Consider the following 12,964-nt stretch of genomic DNA (forward strand, 5'->3'; position numbering starts at 1 on the left):
CTACTGAACCATATATACATATACATGCCTAGACCAGGGCTTTATGAAACCAGTCAGGAGCTCTATCTACTGAACCATATATACATATACATGCCTAGACCAGGGCTTTATGAAACCAGTCAGGAGCTCTGTCTACTGAACCATATATACATATACATGCCAAGACCAGGGCTTTATGAAACCAATCAGGAGCTCTATCTACTGAATCATATATACATATACATGTCTAGACCAGGGCTTTATGAAACCAGTCAGAAGCTCTATCTACTGAACCATATATACATATACATGCCTAGACCAGGGCTTTATGAAACCAGTCAGGAGCTCTATCTACTGAACCATATATACATATACATGCCTAGACCAGGGCTTTATGAAACCAGTCAGGAGCTCTATCTACTGAATCATATACATCCCTGAACCAGGGCTTTATGAAACCAGTCAGGAGCTCTATCTACTGAACAATATGTACACTTACATGCCTAGACCAGGGCTTTATGAATCCAGTCAGGAGCTCTGTCTACTGAACCATATATACATATACATGCCTAGACCAGGGCTTTATGAAACCAATCAGGAGCTCTATCTACTGAACCATATATACATTTACATGCCTAGACCAGGGCTTTATGAAACCATTCAGGAGCTCTATCTACTGAACCATATATACATATACATGCCAAGACCAGGGCTTTATGAAACCAGTCAGGAGCTCTATCTACTAAACCATGTATACATATACATGCCTAGACCAGGGCTTTATGAAACCAGTCAGGAGTTCTGTCTACTGAACCATATATACATATACATGCCTAGAACAGGGCTTTATGAAACCAGTCAGGAGCTCTATCTACTGAACCACATATACATATACATGCCTAGACCAGGGCTTTATGAAACCAGTCAGGAGCTCTATCTACTGAACCATATATACATATACATGCCTAGACCAGGGCTTTATGAAACCAGTCAGGAGCTCTATCTACTGAACCATGTATACATATACATGCCTAGACCAGGGCTTTATGAAACCAGTCAGGAGCTCTATCTACTGAACCATGTATACATATACATGCCTAGAACAGGGCTTTATGAAACCAGTCAGGAGCTCTAACTACTGAACCACATATACATATACATGCCTAGACCAGGGCTTTATGAAACCAGTCAGGAGCTCTATCTACTGAACCATATATACATATACATGCCTAGAACAGGGCTTTATGAAACCAGTCAGGAGCTCTATCTACTGAACCATATATACATATACATGCCTAGACCAGGGCTTTATGAAACCAGTCAGGAGCTCTATCTACTGAATCATATATACATATACATGCCTAGACCAGGGCTTTATGAAACCAGTCAGGAGCTCTATCTACTGAACCATATATACATATACATGCCTAGACCAGGGCTTTATGAAACCAGTCAGGAGCTCTATCTACTGAACCATATATACATATACATGCCTAGACCAGGGCTTTATGAAACCAGTCAGGAGCTCTATCTACTGAACCATATATACATATACATGCCTAGAACAGGGCTTTATGAAACCAGTCAGGAGCTCTATCTTCTGAATCATATATACATATACATGTCTAGACCAGGGCTTTATGAAACCAGTCAGAAGCTCTATCTTCTGAACCATATATACATATACATTTCTAGACCAGGGCTTTATGAAACCAGTCAGGAGTTATATATACTGAACCCACTACATCCCTGAACCAGGGCTTTATGAAACCAGTCAGGAGCTCTATCTACTGAACCATATATACATATACATGCCTTGACCAGGGCTTTATGAAACCAGTCAGGAGCTCTGTCTACTGAACCACATACATGCCTGAACCAGGGCTTTATGAAACCAGTCAGGAGTTCTGTCTACTGAACCACATACATGCCTAGACCAGGGCTTTATGAAACCAGTCAGGAGTTCCATCTAATGAACCACATACATCCCTGAACCAGGGCTTTATGAAACCAGTCAGGAGCTCTTTCTAGTGAACCATATATACTTATACATGCCTAGAACAGGGCTTTATGAAACCCATCCGGAGTTCTATCTACTGAACCATATATACATATACATGCCCATACCAGGGCCTTATGAAACCAGTCATGAGCTCTATCTAGTGAACCATATATACATATACATGCCTAGACCAGGGCTTTATGACATACATCCCTGAACCAGGGCTTTATGAAACCAGTCAGGAGTTCTATCTAGTGAACCACATATACATATACATGCCTAGACCAGGGCTTTATGAAACCAGTCAGGAGCTCTATCTACTGAACCATATATACATATACATGCCCATACCAGGGCCTTATGAAACCAGTCATGAGCTCTATCTAGTGAACCATATATACATATACATGCCTAGACCAGGGCTTTATTAAACCAGTCAGGAGTTCTGTCTACTGAACCACATATTCATATACATGCCTGGGGCTTTATGATACCATTCTGGTACTCTATCCACTGAACCGAACCATCATCTACATTAAACCCTAGCCACGGCATCGCATTGATATATACTTTCTGAAGCCTAATGAACAAATAAATATGACTTTAAATAGTGACAAAAGGTGTACACATTGCAGCAACAGTTGTCAACATTAAGATGTTTGTGCTTTGTAGAATGATTTTAAGACAATTTTAGAATTGTTTTGTTTTTCACCATTGTCAGCTATCAGTTATAAATAAGGTTAAGCAGAAGTATTGAAGATGTCGAATGGAGAGCTTGTGACTTTAAAACAATGCTAAATCCTCTCTTACAACAAAATATGATGCACGTATCACATAAACCACATAAACCCATAAAAATAATAGCTTACAATGATGAGCGGATTTTTCCCCTTCGTTGAAACACTTCATTTTTATTTATGCATGTTTGTTAAATGTTTGAGCAAGAAGCTGTTTCCTGTAATGAACGATCTTGAAGTGCCGAACACACAAAAACCATTGGTTTACAAGCCTGCAATATTTTCGTTATGTTGTGAGAGTTAAGATGCAGCGAAATATCGGTAAGTAGAACACTTGAACACTTGCAGAAACAGCAAACAGCAAAACACTCAAATATGGCGTGATAGTATGACCTTGTGGGCAATCTCCTACGCAGTAATCTCCCTTGAAGAGCAGAGAAGATCGCTGCAAGTTCGTACGATAACAGGCGAATTTCAACTGTACAAGTAAATTTGTGTGAAACATATGTTTTAGCAATTTAGAATTTCTCTTTGGAATCACACACATGGTAGGCCTTTATGTATTGATTTATTTATTGTCAAGTTATCTGTGAAATGTTTGTGTACACTATTTTCGTTATTTTTTATGTTTTTCATAAACTCGCATTACCGGATTACATGTAACTCGACATATTTGTTTTTGTTGGTGTCGTAATAGAAGTATTTGACACATAGATAATTCAAATGTAAGAAATACACCATATCCTGAAATCAAATCAATAAAATATTCGGCGTGTATTGCTATAAGAAAATAAAATGGCAACAACAAATGCACATCATTGCTGCACGGTTTTTGGGTTTTAAGATTAAGCATAACAAACATTCGTAATTAGTTCATCTTTGTTATTTCATAACATTTGTTAAATGTGGTATCAGATATGTTGTTGAAAAAAAATGTATTAAAATTCTTGGATGTTGTGTAATCCACAGCATTAACTTTTAAAGCATACAACCATTTACTTGGGCGTAGCTAGATCATAATTGATGTGCAAACTCGGTTTGTGAGGGGTTGCAGGGTATAGCTACACCAGAATTGATGCGCAGCCAAGGTTTGCTAATGGGTCGAAGGTGCATGTGACACAGTGAGATAAGAATTGATGTGCAATCCAGGTTTTCTACGGGTCACGAGGGCGTAGCAACACCAGAATTAATGTTCAGGTGCGGTTTGTTAGGGCATAGTTTTACAATAATTGATGTGCAGTACAGGTTTGCTCTATTTTCGCGAGGAGGAAATGTGCAGGCCCGGTTTGCTAGGGGTCGCAGGTGAAGGTTTTTGTAGGGGTCGGTAGAGCGTAGCTAGGTCAATAATCATTTGCAATCTAGGTTTGCTCGGGGTTTGCAAGGGCGTAGCAAGAACATATTTAAAGGGCTTCCTTTTTTGCTACCGGTTAGCTAGGTCGTTGCTAGACTTGAATTGATGAGCAGTTCAGGTTTGCTAAGGGGTCGCGGTAGCAAAGCTAGTCAAGAATGGATATGTATTCAAGGTTAACCAGGCTATCAAGGGCGTATTTAGACGACAATTGATGTGCAGGCCCGGTTCGCTAAGGGCAGTCCAGGTTTGTTAGGGGTCGCGTTGACATAACTAGACCAGAATTGGTTAGCATTTCAGGTTTGCTAAGGTTCGCGTGGGCATAGCTCCACCAAAATTAATGTTTATGCCCGGTTTGCTAGGGATAGCGGGGGTATAGCTTCACCATAATTAATATACAGGTCCGGTTTGACTTGGGGTTCCGAGGGCGCAGCTAGAGAAAAATTTATGTACATGCTCGGTGAGCTAAGGGTTGGCAAGGGCGTAGCTAAACCAGAATTGGTGTGCAGACACGGTATGCTAGCAGGCGTAGCAAGACCATAATTGATGTGCAGGCCCGGTTTGCAAGAAGGCGTAGCTTGACCTTAATTGTGTGCAGGCCCGGTTTGCTAGAAGGCGCAGCGTAACCTGAATTGGTGTTCAGGCCCGGTTTGCTAGAAGGCGTAGATTGACCGGAATTGGTGTGCAGGCCCGGTTTGCTAGAAGGCGTAGCTTAACATGAATTGATGTGCAGGCCCGGTTTGCTAGAAGGCGTAGCTTGACCAGAATTGGTGTGCAGGCCCGGTTTGCTAGAAGGCGTAGTTTAACCTGAATTGTTGTTCAGGCCCGGTTTGCTAGAAGGTGTAGCTACACCTGAATTGGTGTGTAGGCCCGGTTTGCTAGAAGGCGTAGCTTAACCTGAATTGGTGTTCAAGCCCGGTTTGCTTGAAGGCGTAGCTTAACCTGAATTGTTGTGCAAGCCCGGTTTGCTATAAGGCGTAGATTGACCAGAATTGGTGTGCAGGCCCGGTTTGCTAGAAGGCGTAGCTTAACATGAATTGATGTGCAGGCCGGTTTGCTAGAAGGCGTAGCTTGATCAGAATTAATGTGCAGGTCCGGTTTGCTAGAAGGCGTAGCTTAACCAGAATTGATGTGCAGGCCCGGTTTGCTAGATGGCGTAGCTTGACCAGAATTAATGTGCAGGTCCGGTTTGCTAGAAGGCGTAGCTTGACCAGAATTAAAATGCAGGCCCGGTTTCCTAGAAGGCGTAGCTTGTCCAAAATGATATGCAGGCCCGGTTTGCTAGGGGATCTCGGGGGGAATGATGCTCTGAAAATAAATGTGGATTATGCATTTACAATGTACATTTGCTTTAAGAACTATCATAATAATGTATATACCACCTATGGCATTATTTGTCTCTGATTTGTATCTTCCCAAAATAATAATGGTTAGCTAGGGCTCAAATGGAAATTAGTTCCACTTTGGTAAAGCTTGACAACGAATATTACTATAGAAAACATACCAAATGTCCAGCTAACACTCATACACCGACATTAAGCCGATATTACAAGCTATATCGGCCCGACATCCGCAATTTCTGGCGGGCCGATTTCGGTTCGCCCAAATTTTGCTACACCTATTTACGTCGGTCCAATATCGGCTTATGTATCTGACTGATCACCGCTTTCTCATAAGATCGTATGTTTTTCGGTATTTCATAATGAAATTGACGTTATGATTCCAAACAAACATTAAATGAATTGGAATGTTTCAAAGTTGGTATAATGTTTATGCTTTAACATTGAAACAAAGGTAAACTGCAATCGGCGTAAGGTATAAAACACCAAATATGTAATGCCCAGTGACATAAGTATTTATTTTAAATATTGCAGACAACTTTTCAGCGACATAATTTCATTAATTAGTATAAATATACTTTAATTGGAATTTGTGTTACATATACAACATATTAGTATTCTGAATTTTTTAAACATTGTTTTATAATCTTGTTTTTTTATTAGAATAGATATACACACCGTTTGCAACTTAATCTACGAGAAATAAATCATAAAAAGGGAGATAATTGTATTGATATGCGACAGGCAACGGATGTGGCCGACTTGAATAGAGGTTCAAAAGTTCCCTATCATGAATGCCATCGTCACGACACTGGCCCGCCGTCAAATAGATATAAAAATAACAGCTCTTCTACTTTAACATGATTTTCAAAACATGTTATAGATGTAATTAAGCTTCCTTTACTAATGATAAGAAGACAACCTTCATGTTCAGCCAATACTATTGCAGATTTGCAACCATTAAGTACTAGACTTAATCATTAAGAATTTCAACTTTTGCGCTTGTTAAAAGGTTCGCATTATGTCAATCATACGATACACACCCCCGCGTCAGATTTTGCTTTGACAATGTATCAGCCAATGAGGTTGTATACTAAGTCAGTCAGATAACATAAAGTGAATTCTTTATGATTAAGAAAGACTCTTTCGCTACGCACAATCCGCCCATTCTTAATTATTAAAATATCTTCATGTCATCTTACTATTACTTTAAACAGTGCGAACTGCCATGTTTAATGATATATTAAAATTATCTTTGTTCAATATAACATATGGCCGGCATCGGCTCACGGATGTGTGTATGTGTTAGTTGAGTGACCAGTAGAATGTAAACAAATTTAGAACAGCCTGGCCGTATCAGCAGATAGGAATGCAGCCCGATAAGGGCTTGTTCAGTATGAGTTTTGGTGCGAGTTAGATTAAACCCTTGAATATATACAGGAAATGTTCAATGAAAACACTTGCTTATATTTTGATCAAAAGCATAAACTCTCTACCCTCTCAGCTTTGGACATTTTGGACAACATTATATGCAGGCCTGTGCCTAAAGAACCTACCTTGAGCTACGCCAGTGCTGTATTATTTAATCAAAACATTCTCAACAAAACAACGTGACTGTTCGTTTCAGTGAGATTTAGTTGAATGTAGATTTGACTGCATAACGTGAAAACCGCACGAGTCATATGTTGATGAGTGGCTGCGTTAATTTGAACGTTCTATTGTCATGACACGAGTAATAACAGAACAAGTCATATGTCGATGAGTGGCTTCGTTAACATGAACGTACGGTTGTTATGATACGAGTAAATCCGCAAGAGTCATATGTTGATGAGTGACTGCGTTAATTTGAACGTTCTATTTTAATGACACGAGTTATAACAGAAAGTGTCATATGTTGATGAGTGACTGCGTTAATTTGAACGTTCTATTTTAATGACACGAGTTATAACAAAGTGTCATGTGTTGAAGAGTGGCTTCGATAATTTGAACGTTCGGTTGTAATGACACGAGTTATAGCAGAAAGAGTCGTATGTTGAAGAGAGGCAGTAATAATTTGAACGTTCGGTTGAATGACGCCAGTAATAACAGAAAGAGTCATATGTTGAAGAGTGGCTGCGCTAATTTGAACGTTCGATTGAATGACACGAGTAATAACATGAAGGGTCATATGTTGATGAGTGACTGCGCTAATTTGAACGTTCGGTTGTAATGACACGAATAATAACAGAAAGAGTCATATGTTGATGAGTAGCTGCGTTAATATGAGCGTTCGGTTGTAATGACACGAGTAATGACAGAAAGGGTCATATGTTGATGAGTGGCTGCATTTATTTGCACGTTCGGTTGTAATGACACGAGTACTAACAGAAAGAGTCATACATTGATGAGTGACTGCGTTAATTTGAACGTTCGGTTGTAATGACACGAGTAATGACAGAAAGAGTCATATGTTGATGAGTGGCTGCGTTAATTTGAACGTTCGGTTGTAATGACACGAGTAATGACAGAAAGAGTCATATGTTGAGGAGTGGCTGCGTTAATTTGAACGTTCGGTTGTAATGACACGAGTAATGACAGAAAGAGTCATATGTTGATGAGTGGCTGCGTTAATTTGAACGTTCGGTTGTAATGACACGAGTAATAACAGAAAGAGTCATATGTTGATGAGTGACTGCGTTAATTTGAACGTTCTATTTTAATGACACGAGTAATGACAGAAAGAGTCATATGTTGATGAGTGGCTGCGTTAATTTGAACGTTCGGTTGTAATGACACGAGTAATGGCAGAAAGAGTCATATGTTGATGAGTGGCTGGGTTAATTTGAACGTTCGGTTGTAATGACACGAGTAATGACAGAAAGAGTCATATGTTGATGAGTGGCTGGGCTTATTTGAACGTTCGGTTGTAATGATACGAGTACTAACAGAAAGAGTCATACATTGATGAGTGACTGCGTTAATTTGAACGTTCGGTTGTAATAACACGAGTACTAACAGAAAGAGTCGTATGTTGATGAGTGGCTGCATTAATTTGAACGTTCGGTTGTAATGACACGAGTACTAACAGAAAGAGTCATATGTTGATGAGTGGCTGCGCTAATTTGAACGTTCGGTTGTTATGACACGAGTAATGACAGAAATAGTCATATGTTGATGAGTAGCTGCGTTAATTTGAACGTTCGGTTGTAATTTCAGGAGTAAAAACAGAAAGAGTCATATGTTGATGAGGGGCTGCATTAATTTGAACGTTCGGTTGTAATGACATGAGTAATGACAGAAAGAGTCATATATTGATGAGTGACTGGGTTAATTTGAACGTTCGGTTGTAAAGACACGAGTAATAACAGAAAGAGTCATATGTTGATGAGTGGCTGCGTTAATTTGAACGTTCGGTTGTAATGACACGAGTAATGACAGAAAGAGTCATATGTTGATGAGTGACTGCGTTAATTTGAACGTTCGGTTGTAATGACACGAGTAATGACAGAGTCATATGTTGATGAGTGGCTGCGCTAATTTGATCGATCGGTTGTAATGACACGAGTACAAACAGAAAGAGTCATACATTGATGAGTGACTGCGTTAATTTGAACGTTCTATTTTAATGACACGAGTAATAACAGAAAGAGTCATATGTTGATGAGTGGCTGCGTTAATTTGAACGTTCGGTTGTAATGACACGAGTAATGACAGAAAGAGTCATATGTTGATGAGTGGCTGCGTTAATTTGAACGTTCGGTTGTAATGACACGAGTAATAACAGAAAGAGTCATATGTTGATGAGTGGCTGCGTTAATTTGAACGTTCTATTTTAATGACACGAGTAATAACAGAAAGAGTCATATGTTGATGAGTGGCTGCGTTAATTTGAACGTTCTATTTTAATGACACGAGTTATAACAGAAAGTGTCATATGTTGATGAGTGACTGCGTTAATTTGAACGTTCTATTTTAATGACACGAGTAATAACAGAAAGAGTCATATGTTGATGAGTGGCTGCGTTAATTTGAACGTTCGGTTGTTATGACATTAGAGATAATTATAATAATCGCGTTTAAATGTTTTAACAAATAGAAACTAATTATATTGCAATACTATATTTCATCGTTGAGGACATTGTTATACATCCAAGTTGTTTAACAAAACTAATCTCATTCATTTAGAATATGCATATATAAGTTAAGTTATGACTGTTGTTTGGTACTTTTAAGCATTATATTACATCCATTTTGTATTACGTATATGTTAAGTTTAAAATATCTTTTGAGTTTTGATATTTGATCTAGTAAATCGTCTTAAGGACTAATTAGACAGTGTATGACTTTTATAAATAAACATGTTTGTCAAGGGGGAAAACACCCGTACATTCCTTTCCAAGTTAATAGTTTATGTTCGAAGATGCGGCTTCTTCAAACAAATCATGTATACACACAAAAAGTCTGAATATGTATTTCAAATTTACAAAGTTACGAATGAAACCTTCTGAGAATCATCTATATCTCAAAACACTTGTATTACAGATGAAGATGTCCGGTATTCAAATTGTAATCATCCTAGCGGCGGTAATTACGTTGAGTAAGGCAGATATAACCTCCCTAGAGATGAAGGTCGAAGGCCTGGAGAACTTGATATCTTCTATGCAGACTTTCGTCCTACAAGTATGTACTCAATTGTCCGCAGATTATTTATCATAACAGTATAATTGTAATTCATAGATGACTCAATATATTCAGATGTATTGTTCAACGTGGGTATTAAATACCAGGAAATATATTGCTCGTACGTATTATCCTTAAAATAATAAAATTCCGGTTTACTTTACCCTGCCTGAAATTTACGTAAGACTAGTATATATTAAGTAATGTTAAGAAAAGGCGGTTCGAGCGTAGCAAACTAGCCCTCTTCTTAACAAAACATATCTCCCTTAATATCTACCAAATTTCTTATATTGTCACCTTCGTATTGATTGGCCGATACGCATTCAACGTATATTTTGGACCTAGTACGTAACCATACCAAATTTGATTGAAAGTTATCTTGAAGAGACCGTTAAAAGGATTGTTTTTCAAATCAAGCAATTTTTTTAATTCGGCTCCAAAATGTTTACCATCTACTCCAAGGGTGGTCGGAAAATCTCCAGTGTCACAATTCAACGGGAGTAGGAACACTTAACGGGCGTTTAATCTTTTTCCCAACATAACGATTATATATTTAAAGATGGATTGTTTAATGGCTATATTTGTTGCAGGACATGATATTAATCAAAGGCAAGCTTGCGAACACCGACAGGAAACTCGAACAACTCTTTGATCGAATCGACAACCTTCAATCGACAGAACGTGTAGGAGGAATTACCGAGGCAGACATAGAACAAATAAGCGCCAAGGTACGTATAACATTTTCATTTTGTATTGTAAAAACATATCTGATAAACCAATCTTACCGAAAATATTCCCGGCCAAGAACTTTGCTTTTATTTCTCATTGAAACTCATCAATGAAACACTATGTATTATATACCCATCGCAAATCAAACGCAGCACATATAGCATCATTCGATTATCCGTATTCCACTCCATTGTAGTGCACTCTGCTGACGTCACGATCATAACACTTGATATTAAAAAATAATGTCGTACAATTTTACAGACCATGATTTCACTCCGTTAACGCTTCGTAATTCCGAATTTGCTGAAATCCACTTCATTCGAACACATTCCTAAAAAGGCAGTAAAATAGACCTTTTTATGCTGTATTCATATATGGGTATAAAATTGATAAATACAGATAAGTACCCGTAGGATACCCACTAGTCTAGCTTGGTGACCACTAACCAAACACATATCCGCCCATGCCGGAAATCGAACCAAAGTGAGAAAAGAGTGACCTAACCACTGCGCTAACCAGATTAACTTCACAACCTATAATTATTTCTGTTATTAGGTGGTTCAACAGGTTTCCGAACGCATTGATCCCCAAAACATTGGTTCCGGGGTTTCTAAAGGATCAGCTGCTAAACTTGAAGATCTCGAAAACAAAGTTAATGAAAATCATAATGCCGTTAAACAAATGGGAACGGAAATGGCAATTGTATCAGACACTTTAACCAGAGTAAAACGTGATTTTGCAAAAGAAAAACTCTCGTTGGTGAACGAAGTAAGTGCGCTAAAAGAGACTACTGCCAATGTAAAGAAAGCTATCGACGATATTTTTGTGGATTTCAATAAAACCATGGTTAGCATGGAACATAAACAAACTGAGATAACAACAGAACTAAAAACCGATATTAAAACAATGGTGACTCAAGCCTCTGATAATATCACAGAAGTTGTTGAGATTGAATCACTAAAGGCCACGCGTTTATTACAAGACACGTTAAACTACTTTGGCAACAATGTGGAGCAGCTGTCAAGTTCGATAGCGTCTGTTTTGTCAAATATTTCGTCACAAATTTATTCTAGAGATGATGAGATCATCAATAGACTTGATAATATTTCATCCGAAGGTGTTAACTTAAAAGGGGACCTTAACTTACACGAAAAGAAGATGATGTTTATGCACAGGTTTGGTGGCATCGGTTTAATGGATTTTTTACAAATCAGTGGCTCACCGCCTGTTTGGTATTTCCACGTGCCAAACGCCATGGCAAGGCTTGCCAATGTCACAAGATACGATACAAACGGAATTCAGGGTCGACTGGAGGTTACTATGAATGGAGAGTGGGGCTCAGTGTGTAATTACAACTTTAATCCGGGTGGAAATTTAACCCAAGAAATAGATGAAGAAACTGTTGCCTGTAGGACCCTGGGCGCGGGGTTCACCAAAGGGCTGGCCCAGCAGAACACTCCGTTTGGGCAGAGTACGGGACGAGTGATGATGCGTAAAAACTGTGATGGCCACGAACATTCATTATTTGATTGTAGTGACCAAGGCGATCCAACCACTTGTGGGCATGCAGGGGAAGTACACTTGCGTTGTTTTGAATGAAGTCTAGGACAGGAAACTGGACGTTTGTTACTTGAGTCAAGACTGTGAGATTATTAGTGATTATATGTTTGAGTGTAGAGACCATGGCGACCAGATGTTGTGGAAATGACTCTCTGTGATGTTTTTGAATGAATGTTTAAGTAAACCTGCATGGAATTGACTTGTGTAAGAAACAAGGTGTTTAATAAATTATTATACGAATATTTGGACCTGATATGCGAATGAAACAAGTTTTAACGTATATCATAGTGTAGACATATTTATTTCAACATAAGCATTGTACTGCTATACCATATGTTGTACAGTAATATACATGATACATTGAAACGGACTAAAACGACAGCATAACTTATAAATGCTCTGGGTGTTTTATTACTCACATGACTCTGCCTGTTTCGAGTGTAGTACAACACTACAGGTGTAAAGTATAGCCATAGCGTAGTTTCTTACATAAAAACATTAACTTCATTTAGGCCTGTAATTTTGCGTCAAATAATTTGCTGAAAAATAAATGAAATATGCATTTTGGGCGACGATTGTGTCATGTGATAAAAGTTATGTCTCAATGTTA

General features: G+C 38.6%; 1 protein-coding gene across 1 annotated transcript; it reads left to right on the plus strand.

Annotated features, from left to right (window-relative positions):
• Positions 1–3,118: 3,118 nt before the first annotated feature.
• Positions 3,119–12,964, plus strand: LOC128221109 (uncharacterized). The gene is made up of 4 exons (XM_052929560.1): positions 3,119–3,266; positions 9,928–10,065; positions 10,656–10,793; positions 11,350–12,964. Exons 1-4 carry the CDS (start codon positions 3,264–3,266, stop codon positions 12,391–12,393), a joined length of 1,323 nt encoding a protein of 440 aa, XP_052785520.1. The 5' UTR covers positions 3,119–3,263; the 3' UTR covers positions 12,394–12,964.

This window comes from Mya arenaria, chromosome 16 (genome assembly GCF_026914265.1).
Source record: "Mya arenaria isolate MELC-2E11 chromosome 16, ASM2691426v1".
Taxonomy (NCBI): domain Eukaryota; kingdom Metazoa; phylum Mollusca; class Bivalvia; order Myida; family Myidae; genus Mya; species Mya arenaria.